The 12,861-nt window shown below is 41.5% G+C and overlaps 1 protein-coding gene across 11 annotated transcripts in view; it reads left to right on the top strand.

Moving 5' to 3' along the window:
• The window catches only part of SLC4A4 (solute carrier family 4 member 4), a 254,617-nt gene that overhangs the window by 186,289 nt on the left and 55,467 nt on the right, over positions 1–12,861 (top strand). For all 11 annotated transcript variants that reach the window (XM_038398376.2, XM_038398374.2, XM_043513068.1 and 8 more), the window contains 2 exons: positions 4,534–4,667; positions 9,783–10,054. In XM_038398376.2, the coding sequence (XP_038254304.2) occupies positions 4,534–4,667; positions 9,783–10,054 (406 nt within the window). The remainder of the gene's footprint in view (positions 1–4,533; positions 4,668–9,782; positions 10,055–12,861) is intronic.

Here is a 12,861-nt window from a genome sequence, read left to right as displayed (position 1 = left end):
CCTTCCAGTTCCCTTGGCTGCTTTGTAATGCAGAGGCATACTGGAGCATTCTCTGTGCTCAAAGTTTCTTCAGTTACCAAGGGAGTGATTTTTCAAAAGCACGGAGCCCTGGCCAACGTTGTTCCTCCTGAAGTTGATGGTAATTGATGTCTGTGGGTGAAGAATCCAGGCCAACATATGAGTGCTTTTGAATTCCTCACTTAAAACTTTTAAAGTTTCTGAAGTGGCTCCAGGTTCATTTACTTCTCAGAAAGTGCAGATCTAATTGAGCATATGTCAACAAGGTCCTGGGCCACTTTGAGTAAATATTTGGAAGCTTTATTTTCAGGAAGAAATCTTTGAGCATGAGCAGTACCTTTTATTATCAAAACCAGATGTGTTATGGGTCAGAAACTGCTGTGGAAATTGATTCTTCAGACGAGAGAGGTTCCATCTGTCTGGGCTACCCAAAAAGAGGAGATTTGGTCAGACCTTCAGCTGGGGCATCAACTTCGTTGATTCCAGTGGAGCTATGCTGTTGTACACCAGCTGAGGATCTGGCCCTGAGAATTTTCCAGTAGTTTGTCACCTATACACCTATGCTCAAATAAATTTGTTAGTCTCTAAGGTGGCACAAGTAATCCTTTTCTTTATACAACTATGTTTCAGGAAGTGAGATTCATGCATATTGTTACAATTTATGGCTTTTATTTCTTGTGGATAGTTAAATAATATCACAGGGCCTGATACTCCGAATCAATGTTTATCATCACAGTTTGTAGTATTTGACCAGGGAGCTGGCCAGAAAAGAATAGCAGATATGCAATCTTTCTTTGGAACCTTGCATCAAGGTTTTTGTTTCTAAGAAAACACACTATTCTTAACTACAGCCATGTTAAGGAATGTTGAGGAAAAGAAATTCCAGATGTGTTGGAATCCATGCCGTGGGCTGTGATGCTCTTGTTGTAATTAGTGCTGAATGAGAGAAGAGGAGTTAGTTGTACAAATGCCATTCCTTCTGTTGAGAGGAATTGTATCATTCTCATGAGCCGCTCAAAGGAAATGGACAAAGACTCATAAATTCCCGGGACCCCTTGTAATGCCCGTCTGCTTTTCAAGGAGTCTTTGCTATACATTTTTCAGTGGAATTGCTCAGAGCCACAATAACTTGCAGGACTGGGCAATAATGAAGTCAGAGAGTGCAGCCACTAATGCCTGCCATTAGCATCATTCTAGAAGCTGGACACATTTTATCTGTGGAGTCATTGTGAGGGAATAAAAGTGGAGTCCCATGATGCAATGGTTACAATTAGTGCTCAGAGTATAACCACACTGTAAAGTGGAACTATGAATGAGACATACAAACTAGGTCATAATCCTGCAATAGGATCCACTAAGGTGAACAGTCCAATTGCAGGAGCTAGACCATGGCTGCTATTTAGGTGGGCAGGGGCAGAGATGTCATGATGCTCGCTACAGAGTTGAATATAAAAGCTAAAGAACAGAACTGCTTTACAACTCAAGTAGACATTATTTTAATAATCTTCCAGGCATGAAAATATTTCAGAATTTCTATTTTCCAGTTTAAAGAGCAATATATTAAAATAAAAAGAAAATCAGTACTTGTGGCACCTTAGAGACTAGCAAATTTATTAGAGCATAAGCTTTCGTGAGCTACAGCTCACTTCATCGGATGCTGTAGCTCACGAAAGCTTATGCTCTAATAAATTTGTTAGTCTCTAAGGTGCCACAAGTACTGCTTTTCTTTTTGCGAATACAGACCAACACGGCTGCTACTCTGAAACCATATATTAAAATAGCTCTTTTGTGAGAGGCCCTGGAAGTGTTTCTAAGTTTGGGGTCTTTTTTGTTTTTTGTTTTTGTTTCCAGTGCAGTGTTTGTAATAAATCAAACATCTCCATTTTAAAACTGTAATCCACAAAACTGGAAACTGTAGCTCCTTTTAACAGAGTGCAGAAATAAAATAAAAATTTGTCTGTAAAAGCTGCAGTTTGATCTCTATAATAAGTCAAAGGTCTCTGTGTTTATCCAAGAAGGAAAAAACCTATGTCAGAGTGAGCTGATTCCAAATGGAAGATCTCGTCTGTAACTCGGTCGTGGTGGGAAGTTTTTGTTCAGTTGTGTTAGTGCTGTTTCATCAGTGAACTGTGGTTCCTCCTGCCATTGAGTCCCTCTCCATGGTGGTGAGGATCTGAGCCAATTAGCGTATGGCACAAGTGATAGCCTTTGACATGTGCACTAACTACCCTCTAAACTATGAAAAGGAGGTGTTGAGGAGGATGGAAAGGGAAAGTAGGAAGTAAATCAAGTCATCCTCCAGTGAGTATAGAACCATGCTCTGTGATGTGGAGAGGAGAGGAGAGGAGTGATGGTCTTGTATTTAAGGCACTAAACTGGGACTCGGAAGATCTGAATTCAAGTCCTGGTTATGCCACAGACATCCTGCCTGACCTTGGGCAAGTTAGTTAATCATTTTGTGCCTCAGTTCTCCAGCTGTGAAATGCAGATAATACTTTCTTTCCTCTACCCTTTATCTGCCTTGTCTGTTTAGACTGTACGCTCTTCAGGGCTGGGACCGTCTCTTACTGAAGAGAAACCTCGCTAGAACCTTCTAGGAATCTGTCTAAGCTTCAGTTCAGTCCTGCATAACTTGGCTCTGCTTTCATGCTTCCAGTGTGGACACGTTTTTTAAGAATAAATGAAAAGAGCCATTGATAAGGAGAATAGGACTACAGCAGGCAGGGGCCTAAACTGAGCTTTTTCTGAAAACCTTCCCAAAGTGGCTGTGGTATGAGCAGCTCCACTAATGCTCGCGGTGATGGGAGCAAGAACTGGCTGCTGATGCTCTTGCTGCTGTGTCACCTTGTCCTTCTCAGAGTGGGGTGAAATGACAGAGTGGCTAAAGAAAGCTTCCAGCTGGACTACATTAAAGTTCCCACCATTGAAGAGTGTGATATTTTCAGTGTACACAGGGCCACCATTATAAACTTCTACCCCAGATCAAATGGTTGTGTGTAAAACCCCTTCCAGACACACCATTACTATTGGGTGTAAATGTCATGGATAAAACTTGGCAACACATTTAAATGTGTTGATAGCAATAAATCACTCCATTGAAATACAGTTTGGGAAATCACCAGTTACACTAAGCCAACTCCACACCTGTAGGGAGTGTGACATTTTAAGTAATATCTGTACATATTGCAGATGAACAATCATTGATCACGGATGTGACAAAATGCATTGACTTTTTAAAATTAGTTGTAGTCACATAGTAGCATAAACAATATCCTTCTATTTAAGAAAATCTTTCTTCTTGCATAGTTCAGCATGGTACTTAAGTAGCAATTTTCATGTGACTTACAAATATTTTTGTCTGGGAAAAAATTATGAATATTCCTGCTTTGTTTCTGAAAGGAATATTAATATTTTTTAAAAGTAGACTTAAATACCGGGTTTTTAGTCCTTGGGACAGTAGAAAGAAAATGTACTTTCAGTTAAAGACAACTTTTTTCCCTATAGTTGTTTTTTAAAAGCTCATATGTGCACGTGTATATATGGGTGGGGTTGACCTAAATCTGCTCCTGGTATGGCTGAGTGCTTTTTGCAAATTCCATCCCTTGTTTACTGCCATTTCAGTAAAACAATAGGTTGTATTGTCAATAATACTGTTTACATTTTATTTGTAAACAAAACCTGTCACTAAAGTTGTACTTATGCTTTGCATTATAAAAAATAGATATTGTTTAGTAGTAACTTGCATGAAAATCCAAGGAAATTTCTACAGCATATTCGTTTATCACTCCTCAGTTAGGCTGTTTCATTACATATACCAAAGGAAATGATGGAGACCATAAAATGTGGAATGTATTACTTTCTGATGACATTTGATGAACTTAGGTCTTAACACTTCAATGCTGTATGAGTTAATCTTGTTTGGTTTGAGTCTCACTTGTTAAAACATGTTCTTATGAAAAGAGGAATCTGCTTTTCTTAAACCCATTTCTTTATTTGTAAAATATTTTGCTCCACCACAGTATGGGCTAAGCTTTGTAGAGTAACATCATTGCTGTAATCCTGACACAGTTTTGTTGTTCCCCAGCCATGTTGTACCATGTTTAGAATTATGTGTATTGTGAGGCACCTTGCAAAATAATGCATTTGGGCTCTGTCATCATATGTGGGAGATTGCCAATGGGACTTGTGTTTCTACATCCTTCATGCCCTTTTCGAACGTCTCCGCGGATAGCAAAAAAAAAAATGCTAAAACCCTAGGTATCTGGAATAATCACAGTGGGGTGTGTTGGGTCATTGATTGTCACAAGTAACTAAAGATTTTATGAAATCAGTAACCAAAGGCATGAATTTATGCTAGATGCCAGGCCTCAGGTGAGCCCCTAATCTCATGCCCACCTACATACAGTCTGTAGGTATCTGATATAACCCCACATGCACTTGCGTTCATGCTTACAGAAGGGAGAATGAAGTGGCCTGTCTGTTGAAATTAACATCTGTACTGTATGTCTGCCCTAGGGCGTGCTGGAGAGCTTTCTAGGCACAGCAGTCACTGGAGCGGTCTTTTGCCTTTTTGCTGGTCAGCCACTCACAATTCTGAGCAGCACAGGACCTGTCCTTGTCTTTGAAAGACTCCTGTTTAATTTCAGCAAGTAAGTAAAGGGGGAGGAGTGTTGCCAATGCTAATACAATGTTAGCTGGGAATGAGATATTTAAAGGGGGGAATTAAGTGCATTGAAATTGAACATTTACTCGTGTGAGGGTGAGAGAGCTGTAAAATGGTGGCTAGAATTTTCCAAGGTGCCCATAGAGTTCCACTTGGATTTGGGTGCCTAGCTCCCTTTTGTTCCTTTGTTAATCTCAGCCAGCATCAGATTACAAGAGACATTTTGCCAAGCTATAATGAACTGGACAAGATGGCAGTGCATGGTATTATTGACTACAGCGGAACTAGAGTGGTTGGTACAGTGGGCGTCCTTAATTACTCTGTTGCTCAGGAAGATGAGCAGATTTCTCCATAGGATAAAGTCAGAATCCCATTCCATGAATTTGGTGGCAAAAGTCCCATTGACTTCACTGACAGCAGAATTTGCCATTAAACTGGTGGTCCATTGAAAGTGCTATTTATATATAAAAATAAAAGTATCCATGGCATGCACAGATATTGTCACCAAATCTCCTAGATGGGATTTTGTTGTATTAAATAGCTTTGTTTATCAACTCTGAATTCAAAAAGGGCTTTTTCTGTGAAATGCTTAGATGCTACCCTAATATAAATAATAAAATCCACAACCAGATTTGCGCCCCTTTGTGTTAGGTGCTGGACCAAAACAGAATTTTCATTTGCTATTCCAATAAATAATACCAGTAGCATGACGTATTGGCAGATTGCTGTTCTAAAGTAATCAGGAGTACGCTTCCTTACTGTTAATATTACCTGCTGCACTGTTGACATTTTTGATGCCATACAAAATAGGAGTGTGTTAAGTTAAACAGAACCAGCCAAACCACATCTTTCATCTCCCCATAAAGAAAGAACCCACAATATTATGTATTGTTAAAGATCTGAATTTCAAAGTACAAAGACATTCAGTGTTAAGGAAATAGTGGGTTCCCTCCCAAAACCGTTTGTAATACAGGACAGCTGTTTAACTGATTGTAGTTTTACATGGAAAAGGCCTAATAGATTTTTAAACTGAACATGGCTGTAGATTGCAATAAGAAAAGAGGCATAAAGTGAGGTGTCTAGGTAGCTATTGTGTAATTTCATTACTTCCTTCATTATATCGAGGTTTCTAGGGAAATTAACCTTTGTGGATGTTTAGTAATCTCGCTTGATAATTCTAGCTATTTTCTAGAGGCTATTTGAATTAAGATGATCTAATATGACCATTCCTGTCTCTCTTCTACACAACCTAGAAAATATTAGGAGTACTTGTGGCACCTTAGAGACTAACAAATTTATTTGAGCATAAGCTTTCGTGAGCTACAGCTCACTTCATCAGATGCATTTCCGATGCATATGCTCTTTTTCCCCTAAAGAGGAGATGGTTTTCAAACTTACTGTGACTAAAATCTTTTGGTGTGTAGCAGTGGGATTTATGGACAGCCACTGCCACATGACAATTGCAGTCATACACTGTGACTTTTCAATAATTCATTTCAGTTTTTCCTGCTCACAAGAACGTCCTGTATAATGGTAAAAAAAATTAGAAAGAATTCCATGGACTGATGCATAGAAAGTTTAAAAAGTCCTTTGTGGAAACCACGGGTCTACTCCAAACAGGCATAAATATCAGCAGGCCCTCCCAAAAGATTTATAGAAGGCAGTGTGATCTTAATCTACAGAAAATGTTTGCATGGTTGCTTTCTATGGAGATATCTGGATTAGATGATATTTCATTTTATGAAGTAAGTTTCTCTCTCCTCCTCCCCCAAAACCCACTGTGATTAATCAAGTAAACATTAGAAAACTGGTGTGAATAAGTCAATTAGTGGCATGAAGTAATACAGATTTAAAGGAGGAAAAAACATCAGCAATATGTCCCTCTTCAATAATGGGGCCAGATAAGTACCTCAGTATCTGAGCCCCTCATAATCTTTAATGTATTATCTGTCCCTAAGGGTACATCAGCATGAAGGTGTAATTCCCAGCTCAGGTAGAAGTGCATATGCTAGCGCCTAAGAATAGCTGTGTGGCTGCAGCAGCTTGGGCTGCTGGTGTAATGGACCCAGGGGGTTGAGCAGAATTGCACTTGGGAAGCTAGCCACAACTGTGGTGGCCACACTGTTATTTTTTAGGTGCTAGCTGGGAATTGTATCTCCCAGCTGCTATGCAGACATACCCTTAGTGACTTGCCCAAGTCCCATAGGAAGTCTGTGGCAGAGCAGCGAATTGAACTCAGGTCTCCTGAGTCCCAGCCTAGTGCTCTGACCACTGGGCCAGCCGTATTCTCTATACGTAGTCTCCAAAGATACCACTATAGCACATTCTCTGAGTTGGCTGCTCTTTGCTAGCCCTTCAGTTGCCCCTTTTTGCCTGTAGGGAGAGACATGGACTAGTGCTCTGAGCAGAGGAACAGGAGCCAGGAAATCCTGGGTTCTGATCTTTGCTGTGTCACAGGGCCTAATTTTCAGGATTGCTGAACACCGATAGCTCAAGCTGAAGTCAGTGAGAGGCTGCAGGCGGCTCTGAATATCTGGCTCCTAACCTCTCTCTGTCTTGGTCCCCCCATCTATAAAATGGTGATGAGGGTAAAGTTTACCTCACAAGGGTGCTGTGAGGGATAATTAATTAATCCTGGTAAAGTTCACTATGCTTATTGTTGGCGGAGCTTGTGAGGTACTTGATGGTACTTCTCTGGTTGTGAGCCCCAGGCATGGAGTGGGAGAATGGTATGGAGGGAGGGGAATTTGCAGGGGACACTGAGCCCAGGTTTATGGTATAGGCGTGTGGGTACAGGGAATCCCTGAAATAGAGAGGGATGGGGGACTGGCACACAGAGAGCTTGTGGGGGTGGACATTGGAGGGACACAAGGAACCCCAGTGTAGGCAGTGAACTTGGCTGCAGAAGCTGGTGAGGGATGCCCGGGTGGTGCTGGAGGGCCGGAGTGTGATGTGGAGGGCCAGGGCTGTATATGCCATGTTCTGTTCAGATTATGCTGGGGAATTCTGCGCTATGATTGTGGGACTTTTGTTATGATTTACGTGCATTCACCCCACAAGGGCTGTTTACCCTTAGAAAGGCTCTGGGGGCTATTTCTGGGGACTCTGAGGCAGGGAAACTGCCTGTCATGCTATGGCCTGCTGCAAGGGGGCATGCCAGTCAGGCCTACCCTTTAACTATTCCCTTGTGTCCGTCATCTAGTGTTGAAAACCATTCAGCTACTAGTGTAGATATGAGGAAAAGGCATTTTCAACATGGTTACGCAAAGTATAATGATGGTCTATTTACATAGGGGAAATCTTCTAAAGGGTAGAACCCCAATGCAGCTAGGTCCATAGAGACCCCATTCTTCGAGGACTCTTGCAGTCTTAAAATAATGGAGTGGAGGAGACAAAACTGTTTAACATTAGCAGCTAACCTGTTTTCACCATGAGTACTGCAGAGTCCGGGGGGCCCTGTTGCTGACAGTTGGTGTCAGCAATCGGTCATTTTCTTAGCCTAGACAGGTCCTAGAGATTAGCTTGATGGTGATCTAGTAATTTCCCCATTCCCTTCACTTTGAAAGTGTCTTCTTGTAATGCTGCCCCAGACTGTTCTGTTAGGGTTCTGGGCTATATGTGAATTGAGTCCTGCTTTCCTAAGGAGTCCCTGAGTAGAGGTCTTTCTTCAAACGACACTAAAAGATTTTTACCTGTGTTACAGGCAAGCTGAGTTTTTAAATCCCCTTTTTGAGATCCTCTCAGTTGCACTTCTCCGGTGCAAGTTCCACTACCTTCACCCCTTACACTGGGTTGCTGTATTTGGTACTTGTGAGTCCAGCAGCTGGTCCAAGTCACTCAGAAACAGCTTCTTCAAAACAGTTTTCGGAGTAGTAGCCGTGTTAGTCTGTATTCGCAAAAAGAAAAGGAGTACTTGTGGCACCTTAGAGACTAACAAAACAGTGTTATTTTATTCACCCAAAGGCACGTACCAAAGAGAGGGATAAAACAACAGAAGGCCTTTGCCTGGATCTTACCTAAACTTTATTCTTTTCTTGCAAGTTTTGCATGAGTTCCACTCAGTCCATACCCTTGTGCTCCTGGCCTGGGAGAGTCAAACAGCCTCTGTAACATTCTCTCTCTCTCTCTCTCTCTTTGTCAGAGACTCATCTCCAGCTGCTGCATGCTCACCTCCTCCCTTTCTCAGCTAGGGTTTTTAATGGTTTAGGGCCTCTTTGATCCTAGGCTCTGGGAAAAATTAACCTCCAGCCTCGCTGGAGCCCAGTGGGTGGACGTTTCTCAATTAATAGCTCCCCCGTTGTTTCCTTTAAGATTTTGGCAGAAACTTATCTTTGTTGTTGTTTTGTTTCCTGTTTGCTTCCTCCTAATAGCCTCTTTTGATTAATTCCATGCAGTTAGGCAGGATAATATTAAACAGGTAAACTGAGGTGAATATGATAGTCATAACAAATACTATACCTAACTCCTTTGTTCCTCACAATTTGCAAGCCCTGAGTTCAGACTTGTGTATTCTTTTGATAATATGATTGATTTTTAAAGGAGGGCAGGACCTGCATTCCCTTCGCTGCTGCATGGGAAACTCTGAATCCTGATCTTGATATTTATCAGGGAAGTTAATTTTCAATTGGTTTTCTAAGATATGTTGTAAACTTTGGGCCTGATGGTCAGCTGGTATAAACTGATGTCAGTGGAGTGACACTGATTTGCACTAGTTGTAGGTTTGACCTTTTACGCCTCCGTTTATATTTTCTCATTGATCTTCTGCAGTGCTAAACCATGTTATTTATTCTAAAAAGCACTTAAGGTCACCTGTAATATACAGCAATGGAGGTTGAAGCAAAATTGAACAACCCTAGGTGTTCAATTGCTAACTCAGCTGTTAAACTAAACCCCATCATTATCATTGGCTAAAAAAAGACCAAGCCTAATGTTTTAAATGTTACAGGAATTATTGCTTTTTATATATCTTAATAAACTCAGCTCTTAAAATCCATACATTTCCCAGTTTCACTTTAGGAAGTTCTCTAACCCTTTATGGAATTATCCAGCCTCTAGTATTTTTTTCCTCATTGTCATCTATTTTAAAACACTTGTTTTGCAGAGACCATGACTTTGATTACTTGGAGTTCCGTCTCTGGATTGGCTTGTGGTCAGCCTTCCAGTGTCTCATTCTGGTTGCTACTGATGCCAGTTTCCTGGTCAAATACTTCACCCGCTTCACAGAAGAGGGATTTTCCTCCCTGATCAGCTTCATCTTCATTTATGATGCTTTCAAGAAGATGATCAAGTTAGCAGACTATTATCCAATCAATTCCAATTTTAAAGTGGACTATATCACGTTTTACTCCTGTGTCTGCATGCCACCAGAGCCAGGTAAGAGAATACCATATTAGCTCATTGATTTTCAAATATATGCTCTCACTTGCACACTCTCTTTCTGTCACGCTATCACTGTGACATCTAATTTAACTGTTAAATTCACCCTATGCAGATGAAACCAACATGGGGCTGAGCACCATGCAAGTTCCAGTAAAGCCCTCTATTGAGGCTTTAAGTGGCACATAGGTCTTGTGAATTGCACCCTAAGTGCTGATCTAAAATTCTCTCTAGGCCTGGCATCTGAGGGCCATCATGTACATCATTACCAAAAAGGGGAGATGCTCTCCTGTGTTCTCATTCATTCACACATCCTTAGTTTTGAATGACATTTCTCTAAAAGCCTGGGAAAGGATAGAAAGCGATCATTACGTCAACAGGCTGGGGACGCAGTCTCTGTATACATGGCACCTTTCTTCCAAAGTGCAGGGGATTGGCTATGCAAGGCTGGTATATGAATAAGAGGGGTGTGTGTATGTAATACAATATTTTTACGTAATAATTGTAGGGGATCCGGCCAAACAGTTTTGCCTGTTACTGTAGAATGTGTGTAGTGCAGATGAAGTTTTAATAGGCACAGATTAAAGCTTGGAAATACAGATGGAAGCAACCAGCTAAAAAACCGCAAATACGAATAGGATGCTTTAAGCTGTGTGCCAGCTTTCTTCATTACGGGTGAGTTGGTTATTCCTGAGACATTTTAAACAATGACGACTGAGTAAGAAATTTGGCATACAGACAAAGTAAACTGAGTGTTACAGCATTGTACCTGCCAGACAGGAAAATAATCAGGTCAGTGCTATCCATGTGTTTGCCACGGGTTGACTGTAACTGGATCCTTTGAAATTATGTATTTGTTATCCATTAAATGTAGATCTGTTAAGGGTGGGATTCTCAAAAGTTCTCAGCATTGGCCCAGCTCTGCTCCCATTAAAGTCAGTAGGAACTTTATTATTTATTCCTCACTGGGAGAAGTGAGGAAGCTGAGTTAGGCCAACACTGAGTGCTTTTGAAAATCCCACTCTAGACAGACAGCATTTTAAGATGTCCATTTAAATGACTTAGATTTTAAATTAAACAGATCCAGGCAGAGTGGGGAAGGGAAACTGTGCAACTGGAATCTGTATACGAGTCTGTATGTTTGGGGGGGAACCCTCATGCTTGTGTAAAAACAGAGATTTGAGCCAGGAAATGTGACGCTAATCCTAGCCTTTGTGGGGGGAGAGGAGGGGTGGTAGTGTTTAATTCAATCACAGTCATTAAATCCTGATTTTTAGAATTTCCATTTCACCTTGTTTATGTTGTAACCATTATATTTATTGTAGAGGAAAAGGCAGAATAAATCAATTACTGGTCTTTGAGGACAACTGTAGTATGCGGTTGCTCAAATCACCCCCAAGAGAGATTTCCACACCAGACTCTGGTGAAATTCAGGCTTTCTTTAATTTAAGAGTGGCTGTGTGCATGTGGTCTCATCCTAGCCCTTACACTTTGGTACACACCCTAAACTCACTGCGTAGTTCAGCAATCTCACGTCTTGGGGAAGGGCTGGTGTGTAGGAGTCGATGCTATTGCTCTGATTCGCTTCACAACGGTGCATCAGGCCCTCTGTCTGACTTGATCCCATGCGTCCATGTTCCGTGTTGTTAGGAGCACTGAATTCACACAGGTAATTAGGTATGAAATCCTGGTGCACTAAACAGTATCTATAAAAAATTCTGTCAAATATCTCTCCATGTTTTCTTGGTCTGTTAACTTGCCCAAGTGTGTTATTCCCTTTGGGCTCCATTGCACCTTTAGGGCAGAGCACTGCCCCAGGAAGAGCACTGGAGGCATTCTGCCTCCCACAGCTCAGTGTGCAGGGGAACCCACAATCTGCTACATGTATTTAAGAGATGTTGCATATTCCCCACCCCTTGTGCCACCTGCTGTGTAGGGGGAACAGAGCCCTGGCTCTATCTACCCTGCCGCCAGGCACCATGCTTCCCTTTTTGATAGTCTTGGATGCAATCCTATTTCTCCATGAGCACACAGAAGCTAGCCAGAACTAGCCCACAGCTAGAAGAGTATTCTCCACATTACACCAGTCAGAATGATCTATAGGTGGGATTTTCAAAAGCTTCTAAAGGAGTTAGGAATCTAACCTCCATTGACTTTCAGCGAAAGTTGGGCATCTAACTCCCTTAGGCACCTCTGAAAATCCCATCATATAACCTTAATGCTCCTTGGGAGAAAACGGAGACATAATTTTGAAGGAATCCATTTGTTTTTATGGCCAGCATATTCTTATAACAATAAAAACCAGGTCTTTCATCCCAATGTGCTTTCCTAGCAAAAGAATGTGGTCCTTGAGTAAATAATATTTTAACTGGCAGATTACTTGTTTTTCAGCACCAGGATGGTATGTAATGATTTAGCAACTGCACACAGGGAGATTGTGACATTTTGAACCAGGAAGCAAAGTTATAGGAAAAGAATTAGAAAATCTCATGAACAATCCCCTTTCCTCCCCCCCCCCCCCATACCTAGCATTAGCATATTCCTTATTCATGAAACAATCTTGGAATTTCATGGAGGATACTCTCTCATGCTCCTCCAGATTTGCACATCAGTCCATGTAAATGCCTGGAGGACATTACCAAGATCTGCATCGGAAAGATACGGCCTTACCCTTCTACCCAGGCATAAATGGAGACAGCCAGTCCTGACCACGGCTGTAATGTGGGTTATCTCCATGCTGTCAATAGTTCAGTCAGACCTGCAAAAATTATGAACTCTGGTACAAGCATCAGGCCCTGCCCCTT

Source organism: Dermochelys coriacea, chromosome 4 (assembly GCF_009764565.3).
Source record: "Dermochelys coriacea isolate rDerCor1 chromosome 4, rDerCor1.pri.v4, whole genome shotgun sequence".
In the NCBI taxonomy this organism is placed as follows: domain Eukaryota; kingdom Metazoa; phylum Chordata; order Testudines; family Dermochelyidae; genus Dermochelys; species Dermochelys coriacea.
The sequence above is the reverse complement of the archived record's forward strand: the minus strand, read 5'-3'. Positions and strand labels throughout refer to the sequence as shown.